The 26,367-nt window shown below is 46.0% G+C and overlaps 2 protein-coding genes, 1 long non-coding RNA gene and 1 other non-coding gene across 27 annotated transcripts in view; 2 read left to right on the top strand and 2 right to left on the bottom strand.

The window, feature by feature from the left end:
• Nucleotides 1-26,367, bottom strand: part of LOC130523562 (NACHT, LRR and PYD domains-containing protein 12-like) — a 669,815-nt gene that overhangs the window by 500,084 nt on the left and 143,364 nt on the right. The window lies entirely within an intron of this gene.
• The window catches only part of LOC130523627 (uncharacterized), an 82,028-nt gene that overhangs the window by 14,991 nt on the left and 40,670 nt on the right, over nucleotides 1-26,367 (top strand). The window lies entirely within an intron of this gene.
• LOC130523602 (uncharacterized) lies at nucleotides 5,521-8,061 on the bottom strand. The gene is made up of 4 exons (XM_057028972.1): nucleotides 7,440-8,061; nucleotides 7,272-7,343; nucleotides 6,586-7,175; nucleotides 5,521-6,387 (listed from the first exon to the last, which is right to left on the bottom strand). The coding sequence occupies exons 1-3, from the start codon at nucleotides 7,918-7,920 to the stop codon at nucleotides 7,111-7,113; spliced, it is 618 nt and encodes a 205-aa protein (XP_056884952.1). The 5' UTR covers nucleotides 7,921-8,061; the 3' UTR covers nucleotides 5,521-6,387; nucleotides 6,586-7,110.
• LOC130525163 (5S ribosomal RNA) lies at nucleotides 9,424-9,542 on the top strand. Its single transcript, XR_008950425.1, has one exon. It is a non-coding gene; the product is annotated as a 5S ribosomal RNA (ribosomal RNA).

The following is a 26,367-nucleotide window of genomic DNA, read 5'->3' as shown; positions in this document are numbered from 1 at the left end:
TGGTTCCACAACATAGAACAATAAACCACTGTGAGAAAACGTGCAACATGAACCCAAAATCCTGTTGGTGTCCTGTGATCCTGTGTGGATTTATTTAATTATTTTAAAAGTTTATTGTCTTAAATAATACCAAAATATCCAGCTGTAACCTGGACTGTTGAACAACTCTAATAACTTTATGAGCTTTCACCTGTCACAAAATGTCGCTCTTCCTGCTTCGTCTGAACAGAATACTTTCACTTTTTAAAACCTAATCAACAGCTTTATGGCGTATATATTACTACCATTAAAGCATTCTGGGAGGGTTTAAAGTTCTTTTAGGATCAGTAGCAAAGAGCAGAAAAATAAACTAAACTTCACTTAGAAAGACTATTCAACTATAACTAAAGCCAGACTATAAGAAAGTTAAATAAGACCTATTCATTTATAATGTATAACGATGTTTTGTGCTAAAACTAAATATGAAGTCTAGTTGAATCAAATCTTGATTTTATCTCCAAACACAACTGTCAATTCTTTTCAATAATGCTCTTCGTTTCCACTCACCTTGTCGGTCTTCAGTCTTCCTGCTTAGTCTGAAAGGAATACTTTGAAAAACTGGTTTGTTGGGTTCCCAGTTTCTGGGACCGTTGTTGCTGGTGTCTACCTGCAGGGGGCGTGGAGGAGCCGCTCATCAGCCACAGCTGGCCCCGCAGACACACGCACCTGCGGTCTCTCTTCAATCTCCCGTTAGATTTAAGGACAGAACTCCCGTCTGCCAGCGGCGGAGGGTTTTCGTCCTCATCGCCAAACCCTGACTTCTGTGGCTTGACTATTTTGAGAGTTTCCTCGCGGACTTGTTTTGGACTCTCTCGAGGTCTCTCCGCCTCTCTGTGAACGCGGACCGAACTGTTCTTGTTCACTTTAAAATAAAGACGCTTTTCGGACACCATTCTCCACCATTATTCAACCTGGTTAAATAAATAAGATTTATGATGCTTGACAGATTTGAAAGACTTGTAAAAGCAGCATATTTCTGCAGCCCTGGAGTCCAGGAGGAGCAGCAGAGGTCAGAATGTGTCGGAGCGCGTTTAACTATTGTCTGCAGTTCCACGCGTGTCCACCGGGTGGCGGTAAAGCACCACATGATATTTCTCCTTTTGGAACTTCTTCAGCTGCGTTGAGCTTTAAATCTTCACCTGTCGCTCCCTTTAAGCTCTAAACTTTGCGGTTCTGTGTGTAGTTTGTTGGTTTAAATATTTTGATGAATTCTGATGAAAATGACTGAAACTGTCAATGACCAATAGAAAGTTCGTCCATTGTTCTACTGTGTCACACATTTTCATTATTTATTGTCATTTTTGGGTCTAAACTGGACCAGTTCTGTGAGCTGTTTTGCTTTTTCTGTGGACCAGATGTTCCAGGCAGGTTCCATCATCGGACACAGACGGAGACAGGTCACGTGACAACAGTCAGCCTTTAGTTCTTTATTACAGGAGGATCTGGTTTATATACAGACACGTATCTGCAAAATACTAAAAAGTCTATGAACCCAAAGTACTAAAAAGTCTACATCCACGCACACGTATTAAGTGTTTATACACACGTGTGCGCGTACGTGCACACTGTATATTCATCTAATAACTGTTAGTTTCTAAAACACCAAAGTAGAGTCACTGAGGCACGGCTTCACCTCCTTTACACCGAGGTTTCCCTGAGCAGGTGTGATGAACTGTTGCAGAAGGAAAAGCATGGAACATGTTAATAACCGGACACAACAACACTCAGGTTTATTGTCTGACGGCATCAGTGTCTCTGGTTGCATCTGTCTGAGGAGCATTGTGAAACCAGGAGCAGTGTAAATGAGGGGGGGGGGGGGCAGTGAGTGGATGCTGCATTCATCAAACACACAATAGTCAGAAGAGAAGAAGGAAGAACAGAAGCCCGTGTTCCTCAGTGTTGGTGTGGAGACGCCTGTTTGGAGGAGCAGGAAGCAGGCTGGACTCTTCCAGCTGGCTTTAATGCCACTTCTCTTCTGAGAACCTCCCAGCAGCTTTCTCTCCACCATCTTTTTACGCTGAAGCTTTTTGATCATTTCAGGTCAGATGTTCTTGGACTGAGGTTAAACATGTTTGTTCTTGTGCTCGGAGCGAACCGACGATCCTCTAAAGTCAGGCATCCTAAAGGTGGATGTTTTCTGAGGCCTGGAGGCTTTAAAGTGGCGCTTTTACCCACTTGTCCTCGTTCTGTTGGAAACTTGATCCAAAAACCTTTTCTGGAGCTTCATGTTCTGCTTTTTTGAAGGAATGAAATGGTTTCATCAGCGCTGCCGGGGGCTGAGCAGGCTTCATAAATCTGAAGCTCTGAGATCCTTTAAAGATCTCCTGGAATCAGCAGATGGGGGTTTGATCAAAAAGTAAGAATCAGTCAAGCTATCAAATCTTGACTCAGTCCAAGCGTGAACCAGTCCATCCAGAGCTGATTATGGCTCAGCCAGGAGGAAAGCACGGCCTGGGGGGGTTCATATGGAGCAGGCACACTCTGGCTCTATTGCTACTGAAAACAGCCCTTCAGCACAGCAGCCTGGAATACAGTTCTGGAGAACACCTGTTCCCAACAGAACCTGTTTAAAACGGGACCAGTAAAGATGCCCGGCGTGACCACGACCACGGGGAGAGGGGGGGGGGGGGCAGAGACAGGCGGTAACGCCGCTGCCCACCGATTCACCTGGAAACAACAAAAACCCCAGCAGCTTGGACCCAATATGGCAGCGTGTTCCTCAGAAACGCTCCTCAAACTCTCCCCACAGCTTCATTGCTAAACAGGATTTGGGTTTTTTTGTCCGTGCTAAATGGAAAGTGTTTGTCCTTTGGTGGTCCAACAGGACCACGATTTGGATGGATGGATGATTTGATGTTATTGAGAATAAAAACAGCTGAAAATGGAAGCGGAGATGTTTCAGAGCACCAGAGTTCAGAAAGAGTTTCTAATCAAACACCGCCTGTTGGGAATGATGAATGGATGCATTTTTATTTAATTTAGACTAATTTCGACTAATTTTAACATCCTTTATGCCAGTTCCATAGAGCGTGCGCACACACACTAGCAAAGATGATATCCAAACAGCCAAATAAATGGGAGTCAAAAGAAAATTTAAAGCTCATATGTCAGAGTCAAGGTCGAGGGTTTTCTATGGCCCCCGGGATGATATTGATTTATTATTAGAACCGGCCCGCAGGCCGCAGATGTTTTACACAGGCCAATACTACATTTCCCACAATGCAACGGTGACAGTCTGAGCGGGAGGTGGCTTCATTTCATTATTTATCAGTAGTCATTAGCATAACAGCAAAAGTTAACTTTCAGATCCCCATAAAATGGCAAAAGGGAAGGTGGACACTGAGAACCGGGGGTTCAAACAAGGTGGGAGTGGGAGCACATGTTCACGGAGGCAGCTGGGAAACCTGGGTGTCTTCTGAGTGGAGAAAGGGTGGCGGTAATGAAAGAATATCATCTGAGACGCCATCATGAAGCTAAACACAGCCGATCTGTCTCTGAGCTTTTTCCTCCACACGCTTTTTGGTGGCCTCCAGCTCCCTCTGGAAAAACTCTGACGCGGCAAATTGTTCAAAGGGCATTCTGGGGTCAGAGAGTCCCTCAGCAGCATAAGTCTGATGCACCTTCCTTGAGCAGTAGAAGTAGCGAACAGGACCCTGCTGATAGAAAAAGTGGATGGAAGATCCACCCGTCCCATACGGAGACTTGGGCTGTCCACAGGCCAGACAGGGTTTCGTCTGTCTCATCTTCTGCTCTGGTCGCTGCTGCTGCTGCTCCATCTCTAGAATGCCCTGCACAATTTTTTCAATGGAATCCTGCGTCAGAGGCGTGGGCAGGGCGGCTGTGGGAGGAGTGACAACAGCCGTCTCCATGGTGACTACAGGAACGCTGGTTGTTTTGCTCCCCTCTGTCAAGGAGTACCACAGCTGTTGAGTCTCCAGGAGCTTCTCTGGGCTGGTGTTCAGAGAAGAACTGGTGTTCAACAGCTTTGCCAGATGCTTCACATAGCGGGATATGTGAAACCTGGTTGTGGGGCGGAGCAAGCTGTTCGGATCGGCCGCAGACCGATGGACCGTGTCTGCGTAGTCTCGATCCACGAGCCTCAGGATGTCCTTGTCCCCATGATGATACTGCAGCAAACTATCAATAGCGTCTTTCATGGGAAGAGTCCAGCGTGTGTGGTCCAAGACAAACACTCCACCACCAGTCTTCATGGGTCCAGTGCGGGCGCTCCTCGGCGAGGACTTCAGCGGCAGGGGCAAAGCTCCAGAGACGTCTGGAACACAAACAAAGCAATAATGCATCCTTAGTAACTCATATTATCGCCATATGGGCTATTGAGAAAACACATTAATATCCATCCCTTAATAACAGAAAGTGTAATATTTACACATCAAAAGATTGAGATACACTGACCACAACCTAACTAAATCTATTTATTTTCAATCATTCGAAGGCCTTAATTCCAACATGCCGCTCTGAAAAACCCGATTATCGTTGACCCGCCCACTGATCTTTCAGGATCCTGGTCATCCTCTGCTGGAATCTCCTTTACACGTCCAGCAGCAGAGAGATGGAAGCTGACAGGTGGCGCAGGGGAAGCGACGGCACAGCAGTCGCTGTTGCCCAGCTGGAGGAAGGTGTTGCCCCAGGAGCATCGTCTGGAGCGGGAGGGGGCACAAGAGCCGAAGGCCGATCCCTCTTCTGCATTTTGTGTTTGTCCCAGTCCAGAGGGAGCGGACGGCAGCCCGGTTCTCTGGACTCCAGCCCAAACCTTTCTCCAGTGTCTCTGTCAGAGAGGTGAACGCAGGGCACTTGTCTTGTCCCGTCACTGCCATGGAAGCAGAGTTCAACTCCCACATTGAGGCAGGGTCAAAGACAGCAGGGAGGACGGCGCCGGGCTTCTTCATGTCTACCGGTCGCTGAAAGTTCCACCGCACAACGCCGGTCATGGCCTGGGCCTGGAACAGTTCAGGGGAGACCTGCGTACCCGTGACCCACTGGGCCTGCTGGAAATGGTAGCTCCTGCTGAGATGTACCACGGACAGGGATCCAGACGGGGACTTTGGCACCTTCGCCCGCTACGTGGTTTAGCTGAAGGGTCCCTCCGTCCCTGTCCATTATCCCCTCAGACAGTTCTGGGTCACTGAGGCAACCACGGAGGATGTGAACCCTCTGAACGCGCCACGTCTTCAGCATGGATAGGGTTAGGGTTAGCATGGAGCATTTTTCAGTTTGAATGACGGCAAACAAAGAAGATGGCTGATCTCACCTGTCCATCCAGTGGTAGCCGGCCTTTTCCACCCCAGCGTGGCTGTACCTCTGGGCCATTCCTTGCTACATCGGATGCAGGGACCTTTCTGTCTCAGCCTGAACCATCACCCAGGACACAATGAGCCAGTTCTCATTCATCACTGCCAAACTGGACATGGCTCCAGATGCCAGTGTCACCTTCCTCGCCATCTTCCTCGTGTGGTCCCGACCTGAAAACCTGCCCCAACGTGCCCTGGAGGAGCTTGGTCAGAGACGGCTGTTGACGCTTGAACTCATCCAGCAGGCAGTCAGTCAGGTAGAATCCGGACACAGACACCCCACCCCAACCTTCTTGGTCCTCGTATGGCCCGAAAGCACGTGGCCGATCTTCCATCCTCACGTACTGGCCGATGGTTCTCTGTCCGTACGCCCCAGCCTCGGCCTCCCTGACGTTCTGTACGGCGTGCAGATATGCCAGGTGAGCTCGTTCATACTTGAGGTGCATGAGCTCATTCACCTGGTTCGCCATATCGGTCGGTGACTTGCCAGAACGCCGCAGTTCATCCATTACCGACTTGCACGCAGCCTTCTTGTAAGTCAGGAATGCAGGCAAAAGGTTAGTAAAGCGCACGGGCAGCTTCTCCACCCATGGAGGGTTGTCAGCGGACCAGTTCCTGCGACAGGCCTTGCAGCAGAGTCGCGAGGAAAAGATCAAATACTGGCCACGGACGCTGACGATCACTGGAGGTCTGCCCACGCCTGCAGAGACCACCTGAGGACGAGGACAGCTATGGAGGCACGGCAGGATGTCATTGTTCCTCAACCTGACCATGATGTGGCTCTCTGGCTTCCAAATGAAAAATGGATGGAGCTGAAAAAAGTTGGGGGACGGGAGCTCAGCCACCATGTCCAGTAGCTCCGGCTGAGGAGGAAGACGCCAAAGAGAAATTGCGTTCCCAGGGTTATGCACTGGTCGGGACCCAGGCCACAACCCAAGTTGTTGAAGCTCCGTCCTCATCCACAGCTTTTGATGTTGTGAGCAGATCCACTTGCTCATGTCGTGGTCAGGGACAGGCATGGGAACAGGAGCTATGGGAACTAGGATAAAGTAAAGAAGACAGTTGAACAACATAAAGTTATCATTACTGAAGAGACAATTTCAGTGCCCCCGCCCTCACATGATATAACACACGATACAAGGAAACAAACACGCGCCTCGGACACTTGGTTCATTCCAGAGCTCACACGTCAGATTTTTCCATGTCAGTGACAAAGAATCGTGTCAATTTGAATCACCCCGGGACACTTTATTATTGTTCAACACCCCACGGAATGGGGGAAATTTCCATGGTTTAACATCCCACTCTTTTGGTCTTGGGTAGAGTCCGTCAAAGGAGGCACTCTGCCGTCAGAGGTCTGTGCCGTGCAAGAGTCAGGTCCTGAAAACAAGTGCAGACTTGCTATTAAGAAATTACAGTCACTTCACCTGATGACAACATGGAAAGAACAGTCAGCTGGACATTACAGAGACATCAGGTTGTTCATCAGCCCTAAATAAAAGAAAAGGAAACTGTTTTTCAACGAAGCATCAAAGAGAACAAAAACAAACACTTACCCTCCTCCTCATAGTCAATATCAGTTCATCATTGCACGGATCAATTCATAGTCCTCACGACGGTTATTATCACACCAACATATGAAGAGTAATATTAAAGGAACTCGGCCGGAACATCAAGAACACAAAAATAATAAGATAAGTTTCAGATTTGGAGAGGAATTCTTCATGGAAAGGAACGGAACTCCAGCTCTGAAACCTATTTTTCAGAAACCTGTCTTTGCTCCTGGTGGCACTCTCGGCAGGGCGGCTGCTGCTACTGGCATAGCATCTGCACACAGATGAAAAGAAAAACAATAGAAATCAGATACGGCATGGACTTTGTTTGTCTGACATGAAATAAATGTGTGTGGTAACGGTGTATTACAGCTCTGGACTTGCAGATCAGAGTTATGGATGCTCAGCATCTCCCTTTCCATCTCCACGTCCTCCTCCATGGCTGTGTTAAAGACAAAAATACCGGCTACAGGTTATTAGTAGAAAAGAAAAAAACCTTTCCCAAAGTTGAACTTGTCACATGAAGGAATGAGCATACCCAGGGGCTCAGCTGGGGCCTTCATGGGATGCTCAGCAGGTGTGGAAGATGTGGTGGGCTGCTGCCTCTTCAGCAGGTTCTGCTGCAACCTGGACATTCGTGTACCTGGAACGCAGCGCCTGCCTATGACAAAATCAGCATAGCCATCACCTCTGCTGTCCCAGATCTCCTTCCACCTGCTCTTGGCTCGGGCACCAAATCCAACCAGCTGGTCGTCTTCAGATGAGGCAGTCACTCCATCCCCTCTTCCGGCCTCATAAGTGAGGAGAGCCTGGATTTCTTGGAAACTGAGGGCATAACTCACAAATGACTGGAGGCTGTCCTTACTGTGGCTGTCAGCCATACAGAGACCTGCTGCCTCCTCGCTCTGCACGTTCTTGATCAGATACACGGTGTATCCTACGTCATTCTGCAAAAGCCATCTGAATGACTTCCCTTTATATTTACCAAACTGCAGGACATAGTCTCCCTGCACCTCCATCTTATCTGAGGGATCCCCCCTCTTTGTCGGATGACGGCCAAAGCGTTCTGCCGTACGAGGTCCTCCCTCATGGCCGCAGACTTGTCCTGAGGAGTGGAACTCACCCGTTTGGCTTCATCAGATGGCTCCTGGAGAGAAAACCCAAGAGGCCCCTTGCGGAACACGACCCGAAGTTTCCCAGGGAAAAAGGCGAATTGCTTCTGCATGTTGAGCTGACATAAAGGAAAAATGTCTATTAATTTTCTCATTTTTATTAGACACTGATAAAACAGTTCCACCCATTTTTCAAATCACACCTGATAAATGTGATCAAAGGAATCTTAGGCCAGTAAAAGATAAAGTGTGGTACCATGGTAAAGCTCTGTGTCTGTGTGTGTGTGTGTGTGTGTGTGTCTGTGTGTGTGTGTCTGTGTTTGTGAGTGTGCGCACACATGCAATTATCATGTAGGTGTGAAAGTGTAAGATCAAGGTTGTTGGGGTGTCGATTCAGGAGTTCAGAAGGTCAGTACCTGGTGTGGCTAGTGAGGAAAAGACTGGAAAGTGATGGTGTGTGTGTGTGTGTGTGTGTAGGTGTGTGTTTGTGTGTGTCTGTGTGTGCGTCTGTGTGTGTGTGTGTGAGAGAACATGTTGGGGGGGGGGGGGCAGGAGGACAGTATCCCTCTCAAAGACATTGGAAACAAAAACACACATTTGATGTAATAAAATGTAATACTACCACTACTATATACTACTAATAATAATTTATAGTAATAATAATAATAATACCGAGATTTCAGTGCCACGACAAGTAAATCGGTTACTTGAATATAAAATATGAACAAGTTCATTCATCACTATCGTGTAATTTAATTTATGAAAAACTAGCTTGACAAGATATGAGTATATTGTAGCATGACAAATACAGTACATTATAATTTAGGGCCAATTATAACACGTTCCTTGCTAATTTAGGACAAAATTGACCACAGCCTATGCACAATTACGAAAAGTTTCCTCATTAATTTAGTAGGAAATCAAGCCCAAACTTACCTTCAGCGAAGTTTACCAAAGAATGAACCAAGAATGGCCGATCCTCCGGAGAGGAGCCGCTCTTCATAGAAACGGCAGAACAGCGCCACGGGATGATAGCGGCCGGAAATATATTGCGTCCGTAGTGGTTTAGCACTACCATTGAAAATGAATGGGAAACGGTTTAGGGCCGTTTAGCTCCCGGCCATGGCACATTGCTTTTAAGTTGATTTCATTTATCGGAGTTGAATCTTGTTTGATTTTTTGAAGGCGTTTCACCTCTCATCCAAGAGCCGTTCTAGGCAGATTTGATGATATGACGCTCATAGGCTATATAGCCTTTTCTTTTTGGGGGGAATGGATTGGAGGCTGCTCCAACATTGAGGTTTGGACTGTGACAAAGCAAAATGGACAACCTCCACCAGAATAAGTGTTTCAAGAAAATAAGTTTGAGTTGTATTAACTTCAAAAGGCCATTTTCTTGCACCTGCTCTCGCTTACGGCCATACCACCCTGAGAACGCCCGATCTCGTCCGATCTCGGAAGCTAAGCAGGGTCGGGCCTGGTTAGTACTTGGATGGGAGACCGCCTGGGAATACCAGGTGCTGTAAGCTTTTTGCACTCTTCCACTGGGTCAGCAGAGGCCGCCAGTGTTCCTGATAATTATCCAGCCAGATGTAATTCACTTCTTAAGTACTTCTAACATTGACATTTAATGTTGCACTATTGTACATCGTTTGAGATTTAATATTTTATGTGTGTGTGTGTGTGCGTGTGTGTGTGTGTTTGTGTTTAAATAAAATTGAATTTCCCACTTTGGTCCACACTATTGTCAACATTTCTGTCTTCGCAAAAGCCAACTCAAGGCGGCAGAGTCCTGAATTGAAAACAATATCTAAAGAACTCGAGAACTTGAGAAGAGATTTGAAACCTATCGTGACCAGATGTTTAACACATCAGTCCTTCACCTCCCATTTAACAGCTCTCACTCCATGTTGCTGCTGTTGCCGGACGACATGGCAAAACTGGAGAATGCAATTTCTGCCGCTCATGTTACCAAATGGATGAAATGGATGAAATACAGGTCCAAATCAAAATACAAATTGTGCTTATTGCGAAGTGACTCACACAAGCAATTCACTGAGGTGTATTAGTGCATAACATAGTTGAATCTGAGTGAACATTTATATGAAATTTTATGATTTGCCTTCAAGGCATGCCAAAATAAGAACCATTATTATTATTACCTTTATAAGATTGTCCCTGCTTGGGATTAGGGCTTGGTCCTGTTGTTGGCTCTTCTGGGCCATCATTCGAGCCACTTAAGTCCCCGCGTCCACATATGTAGACATCACATTTTGGGCTAGAAATAATTCTGCTATTAACTGGGTCCTGATGGCCACATATGTGGACACCCCTAGTGGTGTTAGAAGAGTACTACACCATACGACTGTGCGCCCCCATCGTTCCACAATAGCGTTGCACGTGTATGCAGGCCTCTCGGTGTGGTTATACTTTTACAGCAACTAGTGGAGCAGGTAACGGGGCCCCTTTTGAGAACCCCCAAATGTCCCGTAGCAGCTGTAACGGTACGTTAGTAGTGACGGTACCACCAGCTCAGCTAAAAGGAGGCTACAGGTTCAAACACAGACATGTTTTGGTTCTGAATTTTGATAGTTGATCCCACTCCAAACACTGGCTGCCAGTGAGGATGGATGCAGGTTCCATGCCTCTGATGTCTTCACTGACATGAAACAGGTGAACATCAACCCTACTGAAATGTTCAGGTGAGGGGCCTAATGTCAAATGTGCTCATTATCAGTGTTTTCTACAGCAATGTGTGTGTTATGTGTGTGTGTAGGAGAGAGAGAATAAAGAGAATAATTATTATATTGTTATCATTTAAATGCATTTGTATGTTTAGCACCTAAGTGCATGGAGAAGAAACAGTGTTTTTCACCTCTCTTGATTTAGTACACTTGTCCAGAGCACCAGATTTACTGTGAGGTTGTTATCTGAAACCCTAAAAGCATCTTGGGAGAAGGTGAAAATTCCACATGGATAATGAGCTGATGTGAATAAAGGAAGGAGATTTGCAGGGGAGCAGCAGAGCGACGGAGGGTGTTCCAGAGTGAACTGCTGCTCGCTCTCCCTTGCAAGGTACCTGTGTTTGTGTCTTTTGTTGATTCACGCAGGGTTTTGCTGGGTTGCTCTGTTTCAACTCTAATATCCAGCCTGGAAGTAACAAATGCTGGACTAACTTTTCAGCATCACGGTGGGTCAGTAGCTTCCTGATCTTTCTGAGGTGAAAAAAGGCACTTCTAGAGACTAATTTAATGTGTGAGTTGAAGGAGAGATTTTGGTCAAAAGTTACTCCTAGATTCCTCACAGAGAGACTAGATGTTAATGAGATACCATCTAGAGTGATCATGTGATCTAATCTATCTCTGAGAAGTTCAGGACCAAACACCATGACCTCAGTTTTTCCTGGGTTAAGGAGGAGGAAATTTGAAGACATCCAGGACTTTATGTCTTTAAGACAGGTCTGAAGCTTCACTAACTTCTCTGTCTCTCGGGTTTCATGGATAAATAAAGCTGAGTGTCATCAGCATAACAATGAACATTTATCCCATGCTGCAGCGGCCGACTACAGTACAGAACCTTGAGGAACTCCATGGCTAACCCTACTGTATGAGGAGGGAACACCATGGACATGAGCAAACTGGTATCTATCAGATAAATATGATCTAAACCAGTCTAGTGCTGTCCCTTTAATCCCAATCACATGTTCCAGTCTCTGTAACAGGATGCTGTGATCAACTGGATCAAAAGCAGCACTGAGGTCCAGCAGAACCAGCATAGAGACCAGTCCATGATCGGAAGCTATGAGAAGATCATTAGTGACTTTAAGAAGTGCTGTTTCTGTGTTGTGATGAGCTCTCAAGCCTGACTGAAACTGAACACTCAAACAGGCTGTTCCTCTGCAGGTGCTCCAGTAACTGAGTCACCACCACCTTCTCAAGAACTTTAGAGATAAAAGGAAGGTTGGATATCGGCCTATAATTTGATAATACGTCAGGATCCAGTGATGGTTTTTTAAGCAACGGCTTAATCACTGCCACCTTGTAGGACCGGGGTACATAACCTGACACTAAAGAACCATTGATCTGGTCCAGGATAGAACTGCCTATCATTGGTAAAACATCCTTCAACAGGTGTGTTGGGATGGGATCTAAAAGACACGTGGTGGTCTTGGATTTCTGAATTAGCAATGACGCCTCAGAAAAATATATAGGGCTGAAGGAGTTTAAGGGCTCGTTGGAGAACCTGTATGTTCCCACAGTCAGCACATCTGGTGATGGTCCAGTTGTTGGGATGGCCTGGTTAGCTTTCTCTGGTAGCTAGAACTTTATCAGTGAAGAAGCTCATGAAGTCTTCACCACTAAGGGAAGAAGGGATACGTGGATCTAAAACACGTGACTCTTAGTTAATTTGGCGACAGTGCTGAAAAGAAACCTGGGGTTGCTCTTATTTTCCTCAATTAAAGAAGAAAAAATAAGCTGTTCTAGCCTTGCGGAGGGCCTTTTTGTAAACTAATAGACAGTCTTTCGAGGCTACATGATAGCTGTCTATTTTACAAGAATGCCACTTCCTTTCCAGTCTTCGCACTTTCTGCTTGAGGGTCCTGATGTGTGAATTATACCAGGGGCCACACCTCCTCTGATTTACTATTTTCTTTTCAGGGGGGCAACAGAATCAAGCGTGATTCCCAGTGAGGTTGCTGCACCTTCAGCAATAGAGTCAACCTCAGCAGGGCTCAGATTATAATGATTGATCCCTGGGGAAACACACGGTGGTCCTGGGATCAGCACAGGGATCACTTCCTTAAACTTAGCTACAGCATTATCTGAAAGACATCTGCTATAGTAAGACTTTGTTCTGAGCATAGAATAATCCTTAATCATAAATGTAAAAGTGATCAATGAATGATCTGACAGGAGGGGGTTCTGAGGGAACACTGACACATGTTCTACCTCAACACCATAAGTCAGGACTAGATCTAAGGTGTGGCTGAAGCTATGAGTTGGTTGGTTATCTGCTGGAGGAAACCAACTGACTGAGTAATGAAATGAAGCCATTTCTAAAGCTGTCATTTACAACGTCTATATGGATATTAAAGTCTCCAATGATAATGACTTTGTCCGTTCTAAGACCAAGTCAGATACGAAATCAGAACTCAGACAGGAACTCTGAATGTGGCCCAGCAGGGGGCCGATATACAACTACAAACAGAAGTGGCTTTTCTGTCCTCCAGTTCAGATGAGTGATGCCAAGAGTCAGGCTTTCAAATGAACTGGAGCCATATTTTGGTCTAGGATTAATTAATAACTTGGAGTGATGATAGATTGCTGCCACTCCCCTCCTCAACCAGTAACACATGGAATATGAGAATTAAGATGGGTAGGAGTAGATTCATTTAAGCTAACATACTCCTCCTCCTGAAGCCAGGTCTCAGTAAGACAAAATAAATCAATGTGATGATCCGCTATCAGGTCGTGCACTAACAGGGATTTACACAAAAGAGATCTAATATTTAACAGTCCACACTTAATTGTGATATTAGTTTCTCCAACTTGTACTTTGGTATTAATTTTAATAAGATTATGGTGATTGACCGCTCCCCTGCTCTGTGCTTGTTGAACTTTTAACCGTGGAACAGAGACTACCTCTATAGTGTTAAATATGTTATTGTTGGTGGATGAGGGTTCTATGGAAGCAGCAGAGAGGTGTGTAAGACTACACCTCTGCATCCTGGTCTGGACCCTGGATTGTCAGGTCACTTTGGGTCTAATAAAATTAGCCAAATTACTAGAAATGAGAGAGGCACCATCCCGTGTGGGATGGACACCGTCTCTCCTGATCAGACCAGACCAAACATCTCCTCGCTGGCCAGATTGGGGAGGGGACCAGAGAGAATGCAACGGAGTCCCACATCGTTTTTTGCGTAGTTACACACCGACTCTATGTTAATTTTGGTGACCTCCGACTGACGAAGCCGGGTGTCATTGGCTCCGACGTGAATAATAACTTTACCAAATTTACGTTTACGTCTCGCCAACAGCCGTAAATTTGCTTCTATGTCGCCCGCTCTGGCCCCCGGAATGCTCTTAACTATGGTCGCTGGAGTCGGCTTCACGTAGCGCAAAACAGAGTCGCCAATTACCAGGGTCGGTTTCTCAGCGGGTGTGTCGCCGAGTGGGGAAAAGCGGTTAGCCACGGGAAGGAAGCGGGTGGTGGGGCACCGTGGGCCTTTGTTTTGGGCTACGCTTCCTACGAACCGTCTCCCAGCCGCCCTGGCTAGCCGGCTGCTGCCGGGGGACCGCTAGCTGTAGCTACGCTAGGCGCCTCCGCAGCAGCTAGCTTCTCCTGGCTACCTGACGCAACTCCAGCTAACTCCAAGCTGCGGAACCGCGTCTCAAGCTCGCTAAGGCTCGCCTCCATAGCCGTAAATAAACTCCACTTTCTGCACCTATTCCCTTCACTAAGGGAGGCAGAGGAGTAACTAAACATTTCACACGCTTAACACGACAAAGACACCGGGGTGAAACAGACGGTGTGAGGCCATGCTAACGCTGATAATCGGCGAAGCCCGGTATTTGTTTAATATGGGTTGTTTCTCACTGTTGTTATCGGGTGACTAGAATGTCCCAAGTGTTCAAATTTTAAGTAAAGTGAATACAACACACCAAGTGTTCAATATTAAGTGAATACAACACACCGTGCACAATGCAACCAACGAACGATTGGGAAGACAGGAAGTGACGCAATACGTTACAGAGGAAGTAAGTAAATGGAGACTCAACGGCTAACTCTTGGTTATTGATGTGGCGGTTGGCTCCTGTCCGTCACCTCATGGTTGTGTCTGTTCCCCAGGAAATACAGTGTTTATATTCCCAAATTCTCCCATCAAAACGTCATACTCACTGAAGACTGTGACTGAAATGGGGATGGTAGACATGTTTGGTGACAGAGCAGACTTGAGTGGTATTGCAGAGGGGCAACAACTGGCAGTCTCAGAGGTAAAGATGTAAAACAGAACAGCATCAACAATGAGCACAGATTTCTTTCTGACAATTAATTATGTCTGGTATTTCTTGTAGGTTGTCCATCAAGCTACCCTGGATGTTGATGAGGCTGGAGCCACTGCCGCAGCTGCTACAGGCATCACAATAACACTTCACTCCTATAATTATGTTCCAGTCCTGAAGTTCAATCGTCCCTTCATGGTTATCAGCACTGACCACAGCTCAGATAATATCCTCTTCATGGGCAAGATTACCAACCCAAACATCTGATGCACTAAATGCCTGTTTTGCACCATAAGAATTGCATCACATATAAAGAGCCTTAAAAAAGAAACATTTGCTTTGTAGAGTCTCACTTTATTAGAATGTTTCTGAATCAGCTCTAAAAATATAATAGGTGGCTGAATAGCACAATTTTAATCTGGTTTGAGACGGGACTCCGCTATGAGCGGCCGACTACAGACGGGGCTCCCGCTGTGAGCGGCCGACTACAGACGGGGCTCCCGCTAGGAGCGGCCGACTACAGACGGGGCTCACGCTAGGAGCGCCCGACTACAGAAGGGGCTCCCGCTGTGAGCGGCCGACTACAGACGGCTCCGCTATGAGCGGCCCACTACAGACGGGGCTCCCGCTATGAGCGGCCGACTACAGACGGGGCCCCGCTATGAGCGGCCCACTACAGACGGGGCTCCCGCTATGAGCGGCCCACTACAGACGGGACTCCCGCTAGGAGCGGCCCACTACAGACGGGGCTCCCGCTGTGAGCGGCCGACTAAGACGGGGCTCCCACTGTGAGTGTCTGACTACAGACGGGGCTCCCGCTATGAGCGCGGCCCACTACAGACGGGGCTCCCGCTGTGAGCGCGCCGACTACAGACGGGGCTCCCACTGTGGAGTCTGTGACTACAGACGGGGCTCCCGCTATGAGCGGCCCACTACAGACGGGGCTCCCGCTAGGAGCGGCCTACAGACGGGGCTCCCGCTGTGAGCGGCCGACTACAGACGGGGCTCCTGCTGTGAGCGGCCGACTACAGACGGGGCTCCCGCTGTGAGCGGCCCGACTACCCGCCCTGCTGAGGCAGAGCTGTACTGGGATGGAGCGTTACCGCGGTGATCCAGCTCAGTGGGCTACATTGCCTCGGCTGAGGAGTACGACAGTGTGAAGTCCCGCAGTGAGCTGATGTTTGAGAAACAGTCTGGAGACACGGACTGGTGACCCGAGAGTCACACACGCTGCCAGTACGTTTCCAGAAACATTTAAACACATGAGATATAGAAGCATAAGTAGCTTCATTTGAGTTCTGAGCTTTGGTGTTTGTGTGGAGCTGTGAAACACAAGAAGAGGGAGGAGGAGCCATCGATCAGCTGTTACGCAGAGATCAAGCCGGCTGTGGATGGAGCCACTACATCATTAAACACATGCGCAACAAGAACGACTACAATGAGCTCAGATGGTTCAAACAGAGTCCTCAACCCAAAGTCTGATTTAAAAAGATCAAAAGTGGCGTAAATGTCTGGTCCTGACAGAGAAGGAAACTGGAGCGGCATCGCTCGTACAGTAGACCGACTCTGCCTCTTCCTGGTTACCCCGGTGATGACCTTTGGCACCGTAATCATCTTTCTGAGGGGAATCTGTAACCAACCTCCTCATCTGCCTTCAAAGGAGACCCGCATGACTCCAGAGAGGAGAACCCACGCCTGCTGTGATGCACACACACAGCCAGGGCTTTTTCCATCGCCATCGTTTCTCTGGGGGAAATGTTGCATTTCTTTATCTTAATAACAACAAATCTTGAATGGCAAATTTTAGAGTATTTTATAGGGAAGTGAAATAATGTTTGGACCTCTTATCAGGCAAAGAGAAAGTAGTTAAGAACTGCTCTAAAAACACCACTTCAGGGGGATTATATACAAATCTCTCCCTTTACTGATGGGACGTTGAAACGTCAATACACGGATTCATACATTTAGAACTGGACTTCGCACCAGAACTGGAAGCGCGGCTGACTGATACATTTTTAACAGCGGTCCTGCTTCAGCCCTCAAGGGTTTAATACAAAAATACGAAAAATACGAAAATTTTAATTTGGAAACATAGTTGTTGGTTGCCGGCTTTTGCAAAATTGCTAAATACACGCTAGCATGCATGTTTTAAGCTATGGTAGCGGTATGTTTTACCATGCCCGCGCCCTGTAATCCGGAGCGCCTGATGTATGTGTTAAATACAGAAATAGCACCCGTAACTGAGGCTGCAACTTTTAATACGGTGCGCCCTTTGGTCGCGAACATACGGTATATAGAACATAGGGCACGTTGTGTGTGATATCACTCCGCGTCTGCGCAACGACAACAACCTCCTATCTTTAGTATTGCTGCGCCAACTGGTGGTCTTTTGGGCTGAGGATAACGGTGATCTATATCTACCTCATGTAGCTATAGCGTCATTGGCCTCCACTCCAGCCACTCCTGGTAGTTCCTCAAAAACACTGAGTTTTTAGTGGATGCACAATCTGTGGAAGCCAACATAGAAACTTCTGAAGAGCCAAAGTTCTTGCAACAAAAATATAGTCCCCAATTAGGTTGTTTTGTTATCACACGACCCGTCCCTATTATCTTAAGAGAATATAAAAGAATGAGTGGAGACAGAAGAGAGAATGAGACGTTTTTGGCTGGCGCGTGTCACTCTTGATTTAGTGTTTATTTTTGCAGTAAACTTAAAGGAGGCCTTTTCACTTTATGTTTGATTAAATTTAAGCTGATATTCCATTCTTGACATTTTAATTTACAGTATTCATGGGAGATTTATTTGGTCATTTTGCTTCTTTTATTTCCTATTTCCCACATTTATTCATAGTTTTTATTAGATTGCAATAAATCCTATAACATTGAACAGACTGACTAAAGTCAAATGACCTGTGGTTCCCACCGATAGCCGTCATTCTGATGGGTTTTTGCTGGCTGCAGCTGAAATATTCCAATGCTCCATGTCACAGAGACAGTAAATACTAAACCCTAAAGATTCTGAAGGCATGATGTGAAATAGTAACGTATAATACAGACATTTGAAGAGACAATTAAGAGAATGTTTCCATGCTTCTAAGAGTGGCCGAGGAGCCATTTAGAACTTTATAAAGATGCATTGTGTGATACCAGGAACTAATTTAACTTCAAGGCGAAGCTGCTTCTGCTTTGTCGACCATCGACTGATCTCCTGAAAGTCCACCAGCGCTTTTTAAAAACTGAATTTTTCATCTATAGAGGGAGTAGACGGCAGATGTTTCCACAGATGCTCTTCACCAGTGGTCAGTGAGTGATGCAGCAGATGAGCGGGAGTTGACTGGCTACCACCAGAAATGTCTCAGTGTCTCCAGCCCATAGTCTGGATTCTCTACGAGATCAGACAGCAGCTTCACTCCTGAATCCTGCAGCTGGTTCTGACTCAGGTCCAGTTCTCTGAGATGGGAGGGATTGGACCTCAGCGCCGAGGCCAGAGAGTCACAGCTGATCTCTGATAAACTGCAGCGCCTTAATCTAAATAAAGAAGGGAAACTTTTATAAGGTTATAAGTGAAACCAGTATTCATCTGAAAGTTTAATCAAAGGCATGATCTGTAAATATTTATTTAGTTACAGGTTAAAAAATGATAGTAATATGTAATTACCACAATTCCAACCTCTCAGGTTTGCACTGTTCCAAGGAGAATATATATTGTTCTGGCCCTCACTCTTCCCAGGTTCTCCCACCTCTTTCCCTCCCATCTCATCATGGAGATCCATCTCACCTGTGGCTCATCTTTAAAGGCACAACCTGTCTTAGATGACTTCCTGTCTCCCTCACCATCTCCCTCCTCGTTGGCTGGTGTCTACCAGGCACCCTCACCTAGTTTTGTCTAATTTTGGTTACCATCTGTGGGCTTTTTCATTGTCCTTAAATCAATTTATCATGAATAAGTGGTCCCCGTGTGGCCCTCCCTCCTGAAGGAACTGGGCACAACACACACACTCAGAAAGTGTGAGGACCCTCGGATGGAATAATGGACATTTTTGAGAATGGTGTTTACCTCAGAGTTTCCAGTCGGCAGTTTGGAAAGTGGAGAAAACCACAGAGCAGCTTCACTCCTGAATCCTGCAGCTGGTTCTGACTCAGGTCCAGTTCTCTGAGATGGGAGGGATTGGACCTCAGCGCTGAGGCCAGAGAGCCACAGCTGATCTCTGATAAGCTGCAGTGCCTTAATCTAAATAAAGAAGGGAAACTTTTATAAGGTTATAAGTGAAACCAGTATTCATCTGAAAGGTTAATCAAAGGCATGATCTGTAAATATTTAATTTAGTTACAGGTTAAAAAATGATAATAATATGTAATTACCACAATTCCAACCTCTCAGGTTTGCACTGTTCCAAGGAGAATATATATTGTTCTGGCCCTCACTCTTCCCAGGTTCTCCCACCTCTTTCCCTCCCATCTCATCATGGAGATCCATCTCACCTGTGGCTCATCTTTAAAGGCACAACCTGTCTTAGATGACTTCCTGTCTCCCTCACCATCTCCCTCCTCGTTGGCTGGTGTCTACCAGGCACCCTCACCTAGTTTTGTCTAATTTTGGTTACCATCTGTGGGCTTTTTCATTGTCCTTAAATCAATTTATCATGAATAAGTGGTCCCCGTGTGGCCCTCCCTCCTGAAGGAACTGGGCACAACACACACACTCAGAAAGTGTGAGGACCCTCGGATGGAATAATGGACATTTTTGAGAATGGTGTTTACCTCAGAGTTTCCAGTCGGCAGTTTGGAAAGTGGAGAAAACCACAGAGCAGCTTCACTCCTGAATCCTGCAGCTGGTTCTGACTCAGGTCCAGTTCTCTGAGATGGGAGGGATTGGACCTCAGCGCCGAGGCCAGAGAGCCACAGCTGAGCTCTGATAAGCTGCACTTAATCAATCTGAAAAATGCAGGATGAGGTTATACGGTGCAGGTCTGCATGTTATCTGCGTCAGTACTAAACCTACGTTAGTTCTTAGTTGGGTCAGACCTGAATTCACGATATTACAAGGAATTTTTTTAATGTGGTGCATCACAGCAGTGTTGAGAACAGCCTCACTTCACCATCTTAGCAGCTGGTATATAGGTAGAAAAATGAAGACTGACCTGAGCCTCTCCAGTTTACAGTTTGGACTCTCCAGTCCAGAACAGAGCCGCTTCACTCCTGGATCCTGCAACGGGTTGTAGCTCAGGTCCAGAACCCTCAGATGGGAGAGGTTGGACTTCAGAGCTGAGGCCACAGAATCACAGCTTGTCTCTGATAAACTGCAGCGACTTAGGCTAAAATAACAATTATTTTGAGAGAAGACAAATAAAAATCAACATGTACCAGAGCAAAACACAGCTTCAAGCAACAAACCTCTGGTCCTGCACTGGCTTATCTGCCGTATGTTCCTATTTTGGGTTCTTTTAGGGCGGTTTGACAAGATCTACAACGTATGTAAAGTGTGTGTAGGTCAAAATACCTTCCAAGTTTGTGAGACCACATTTCTCAATAGCACTCAACTCTTGTCAGGAGTTGGGACAAAGCGACCCACTCCTGATAGCTTGTGGGCGATGCTGCAGCGACCCTGCAATCCCTACACTCTCTGGTGAAACCAAATCAAAGGTTTTAGACACTGCTGGATGCTGGAAGGGTGGCTATAGTCTGGACGCATCGTTCCCCTGACTGCACATTTCTCCAACAATGATTGGCAGCTGGTGTCACTTGTTCTCCAGATGAGAGAAGGAAAGAGAGCCACCCCACAGTGTGTTTGATTGCCCCACTGCAAGCTCAATGCTGCCAGAAAACATTGCAGGAGCATCAATTCCCCTCAGGGCATCAACAAGGAGCTCAGGAAAAGGTGCAGCTGCCACCTACTAGAGACAAGCACACTGAGCTGAGATTCAAAGCCCTCTCCTCCAAGAGAAGAGCTTGTTTGTTGGAGGCTCTTCTGGGCGATACCTGGTGCCACAGCTCCAGCTCAGCCCGTCTCTGGAGCTGAGGTGGAGCTTAGCAAGTTTCATGGTTCTCCACCACTTCCTCTCCTCTGCGAGGACCTTCTCAGCTGGTGGTTTCTGCTCCACCTTCCAAGTTGAGCAGGTGATACTTCTGCATTCCTGCCACCAGTGTCTCTGCAGAAAGAGTCTTCTCTACTGTTTTATATTAGATTGAATAAAATTAGGATTTTTGGTTGATGTCTTAGATGTTGTTGACTAAGAGCAGGTTTTTCTTTAATACCATAGAAAGATTCGATGAGAAGAGCAAATGTATTATTTTATGAGCTACTTCCACTACTATTATATTCACATACTTCCATATTGTCTTAGATTGCAAGCTGCATTTATTGCATCGTTCATAGAAAGTCATATTTGTGAGGAGAAAAACTCAAATAAGGTCATTTTCTTTAATGACATTACAACAGAAGGAGGCGATGAACAAACAGATTTATATAAAAATGTGTGAAAACTTATGGATGGAAACCTTTTTAAAATGGTTGCATTGTGTAGAATCGGTGTAGAATCAACTTGTTGACTTCTGATTTGGACTCCAATGGAAGTGAGGTGCAACAATTGTGGATGCTGAAAGCTTCAGATCTTCATGAAGGTTTCTGTGGTTGGACTGACCTGCTGCCCCTTAAGAGGGAGGCAGGTTTGGGCTTCTGGCTGGAATGAAGCCACCTAAGATGAGAATGACTGCAGGCTTTCGGTACCAAGGTTTAACAGGTGCTCACTTCACACTTGGGCTTTTCTCTTTTTTGGGATGGCTTTTCTCAGTAGAGAAGGGGCATGGCACACTGCAGCAGCTTTCTTTTGGGGTTTTCTAGTTTTCCTTCTGATCTTTAAAAGACAGGAAGAACCATTTTTGATTGGTCTGAATGTTTGGGCGGTTTTGTGGCCAGCCTAAAATAAAACAAAACAAATCTACAACTGATACTTCCTTTCTAGTCATTGATGACCATCCTCACATGGGACAGATTTCCACAACCAATTTAATACTGCAAATCTGTCCTGTGTGGTCTTTTTTCTGAGAACTGTAACACTACGTTTATAACAAAGATCAAACATGAAACATTTATTGTCTAACTAGTTACACCTGGGAAAGTACTGGATCATCTCTGACTGACCTGAGCGTCTCCAGCTCACAGAGAGGATCCTGGAGAAACCACAGAGCAGCTTCACTGCTGGATCCTCCAGCTGGTTCCAACCCAGGTCCAGAACCCTCAGATGGGAGGGATTGGACCTCAGTGCCGAGGCCAGAGAGTCACAGCTGATCTCTGATAAACTGCAGTCCCTCAGCCTGGAAAAGGAATCATGGCAAGAAATGATCTCTTATTGGAGGAAAAGTCATATTACACTTGCTCAAAATCATTATTTCATTTTATTTCATTATTTAATCAGGGCCCTTGGAGTCAGGAGAGCTCTGCCCCCCCCCCCCCCCCTGATAAACTGGGATATTACAGCAACAACATAGTTAAAAAGTATCTATAAAATTGACTTTCGATGGCTCATTTAAATTCATACTACACTTCTCTTCTCCAAAAGTCAATGGAGTTTATCTTGAAGCCTTTCATTGTTTAGTTGTTATGTCGAAGATAAAAGGAAGCTGACCTGAGAGTCTCCAGCTGACAGTTTAGACTCTCCAGTCCAGAACAGAGCAGCTTCATCCCAGAATCCTCTAGACTGATGTAGCTCAGGTCCAGAACCCTCAGATGGGAGGGATTGGACCTCAGCGCCGAGGCCAGAGAGTCACAGCTGATCTCTGATAAACTGCAGCACCCCAGCCTGGAAAAGGAATAAATGGGGCAAATAAAAACACATTTCTAAATCTGAAAATGAAGAGAAAAGTAGAAAATGTAAAGAAATTTAGAAAAGACCAACAGAGGCCTCCTGACCTGAGCGTCTCCAGTCTGCAGTTTGGATGCATCATTGCAGAAGACAGTAACTTTACTGCATCTGTCAGGCTTTTGTTCTCGCTTAAGCTCAGCTCCCGTAGATGAGAAGGGTTGACGTCATTGCTGAGGCCACAACTTCCCAATGACTCGTTGAAAGAACACTACCAGACAGTCTGTTGTGTATGAAACAAAAATAGTGAGTCAAACTTTGGGATTTCTCATCAACTTCTCTGAGAATCTACCTCAACACAAATGTAGCTCATTTCCTGGAAAAGCTAAATTCAACACCGTAGAGCAACAGTTTGAACGACCATCAGATCTGAAATGCAACTGAATTATTCTCAACATTTGTCTTATTTTAGAACAGCTCATAATTACTCAATATTTAAAATGATTATAGCAAATGGTTTAAAGAAACGTGCATCTTTTTATCTGTCTATCGGCTCTTTGGATATTTTGCATTTCATCCAATTTGTACGATCGTGCGTCAAGTCTAATTCAGCGATCCGATCGATGACATCAGAGTCTCTGGTTGCATCGATTGCCCTCAGCTTCTGTTATATCTGCCTGTTTCCCTTCAAATCATTTTCACTGCACCTTTTGTTGCTAGTGATGAAGTTGCCACCTAACGGGTGTGGAAAGGGTCAAACAACTTTGTGGGTCACATAAAGGCTCCAAACGGAACCGCCACAAAGACCTAAAACACCCATTTAAACCAACGAGGCCGGCTGTTTTTACGTTGAACAAATGAAGCAAAATAGTCACGTGTCATTAGTTAAAATGTGTTTTTCTGTCGTTAGAATACGATGTATACAAACAAACAAAAGTGATTTAATGACATGACAGTAATTTCATGATAGTCAGTTAACTTGTGGCTCCTATTATTCCTGCCTTATGTTGGTTTGTCTGGATTGACCTTTGAACTTATATCCAGCCAGTGTTGAACATTTCTGGATGAATTGTTGTGTTTTTTAATTTATGGACGCTGCAATGGAGATAAAGAATTGAAGGAATGACCACTGGGTATTGCTACCTGACATGATCCACTCGCTTGATTTAAACGCCGATGTCCGGCCCCAAAAATCTTTACTTACACGGCCTTCCTGCAGTTCCTCACAGCTGGAATCAGGCGACGTCGTCCCTCCTCTGAGGTGTTGTACTGGTGCAGGTTCAGCTCATCCAGAACCTCCTCTGACATCTGCAGCAGGTAGGCCAGAGCTGAACAGTGGATCTCTGACAGTCTCCTCTCTGATTTCTTCTCTGATTTCAGGAACTCTTGGATCTCCTGATGGACTGACTGATCCTTCATCTCCATCAGACAGTGGAAGATGTTGATGCTTCTGTCTGGGGAGATTCATCACTGTTCACCTCCTTCAGGTTGTTGAGGACCTTCTGGATGGTTTCTGGGTGGCTGTTCCTCTGATCCAACAGTCCACCCAAGATCCTCTGATTGGACTCCAGAGAGAGACCATGAAGGAAGCGAACAAACAAGTCCAGGTGGCCATTTTCACTTTTGAGAGATTTCATTAGTGCTCTCCTGAGGAAGTCATCAAGAGATATGGCTGGTTCAGAATATTCTAGGAACTGATTTATAACCACTGTGTCTTTCCTGGTGTAAAGGTGGAACATGTAGACGGCAGCCAGAAACTCCTGAACGCTCAGATGAACAAAGCAGTAGACTGATTTCTGGAAGATCACACTCTCTCTCTTGAAGATCTCTGTAAAAACTCCTGAGTACACCGACACCTCGGAGACGTCCAGTCCACATCGCTCCAGGTCTTCTGAGTAGAACATGATGTTTCCTTTCTCCAGATGTTCAAACGCCAGCCGACCCAACTTCAGAAGGAGTTCTTTATCAGCCTCAGTCAGTTCCTCTGGTCTCTGCTTTCCTCCATACTTCTGCTTCTTCTCTTCATCTGAACCCTCAGGAAGTGTGAGTAGAGGTCAGTCAGGGTTTGGGGCAGCTCTCCTCTCTGGTCTCTGGTCATCATGTCCTCCAGAACTATAGCAGTGATCCAGCAGAAAACTGGGATCAGACACATGATGTGGAGGCTCCTGGAGGCCTTGATGTGTGAGATGATTCTCTTGGACAGATCTTCATCACTGAACCTCCTCCTGAAGTACTCCTCCTTCTGGGAGTCAGTGAAGCCTCGTACTTCTGTGATCCTGTCAACACACGAGGGAGGAATCTGATAGGCTGCTGCAGGTCTGGAGGTGATCCAGATGAGAGCTGAGGGAAGCAGGTTCCCCTGGATGAGGTTCACCAGGAGCACGCCAACGGACGATACTTGTGTGACATCAGAGATGAGCTGATGCTTGTTGAAACCCAGTGAAAATCTGCTTTCATCCAGGCCATCAAAGATGAACAGAAGTTCCAGACAGTCAGATCTTCTGCTCTGATCTTCTGTAATGTTGGATGGAAAACATGAAGCAGTGAGAGAAGACTGTGCTGCTCATCTCTGATCAAGTTCAGCTCCCTGCATGAGAGCGGAAGCACCAGACTGATGTCTTGGTTCTCCAAACCTTCTGCCCAGTCCAGACTGAACTTCTGCACTGAGAAGGTTTTTCCAACGCCGGCGACACCGTTGGTCAGAACCACTCTGATGTGTCTCTGTTGCTCAGATAAGACTTTGAAGATGTCCTGGCACTTGATTGGAGTGTCCTGGATGTTCTTCTGGGAGGTTCTCTCAAGCTGTCTCACCTCATGTTGTGTGTCCACCTCCTCACTTTGTCCCTCAGTGATGTAGAGCTCAGTGTAGATCTTGTTCAGCAGGGTTCCACTTCCTGCTTCATTAGTTCCTTCAGTCACATGTTCACATCTTCTCTTCAGACTGATCTTATGACCTTCTATCACCTCCTGCAGTTCACCACCCTCTAAAACAAACAATCTTTTAAATCCTTTTACAATTGTCATCTACAGCAGTAACACAGATGTCCTCAACTGGAAAATATTCTGTCATGTTTGAATGATAGAAGCAACAGTCAGGTAATGACCCATCTCACTGTCAGTTTGAAATGTTATGTCTTCTTATGTACACCTATTCTTTTATTTCATTGGGTTTCAATGTAATTTAGTCTATAACAACCATTTCCATGTCTTCCAGGAGTTTGCTTGGACTAAACAGCTGGTCAAAGCTGGATGATATTTAGAAAAACACATCAAACCTTCTCCAAACACATCATACTCAGCAGACCCATTGTCCTGTAAAGGTCACCTGCCTTCAGCTCTTTAACACTTTCCAGAACTAAATGACTAAATGTTGCTAAATACTGTCTAAGCATTTAGGAAGGTCTGAAGAGGGTCCAGGGGTTCCAGTGGAACCAAACAAGTGCTCTCTGGATCTTCTCCTGCACATTGTAAATACACAAGTTGTTCCTTTATTCCGACCCAAAAGTATCTTATTAATACAAATGTACGAGCTTACGTGAGACGCTGTTGTT

This window comes from Takifugu flavidus, chromosome 4, assembly GCF_003711565.1.
Source record: "Takifugu flavidus isolate HTHZ2018 chromosome 4, ASM371156v2, whole genome shotgun sequence".
Classification (NCBI taxonomy): domain Eukaryota; kingdom Metazoa; phylum Chordata; class Actinopteri; order Tetraodontiformes; family Tetraodontidae; genus Takifugu; species Takifugu flavidus.
The sequence above is the reverse complement of the archived record's forward strand: the minus strand, read 5'-3'. Positions and strand labels throughout refer to the sequence as shown.

What these genes read in the sequence shown, in the direction of transcription:
- LOC130523602 (XM_057028972.1), bottom strand. Translation starts at nt 7,920, where the DNA reads ATGGAGGTGCAGGGAGACTATGTCCTGCAGTTTGGTAAATATAAAGGG. An exon ending in GGCCCCAGCTGAGCCCCTGG is followed by an intron (nt 7,344 to 7,439) that starts GTATGCTCATTC and finishes TCTTTAACACAG; the next exon opens with CCATGGAGGAGGACGTGGAG. An exon ending in TGATCTGCAAGTCCAGAGCT is followed by an intron (nt 7,176 to 7,271) that starts GTAATACACCGT and finishes ATCTGTGTGCAG; the next exon opens with ATGCTATGCCAGTAGCAGCA.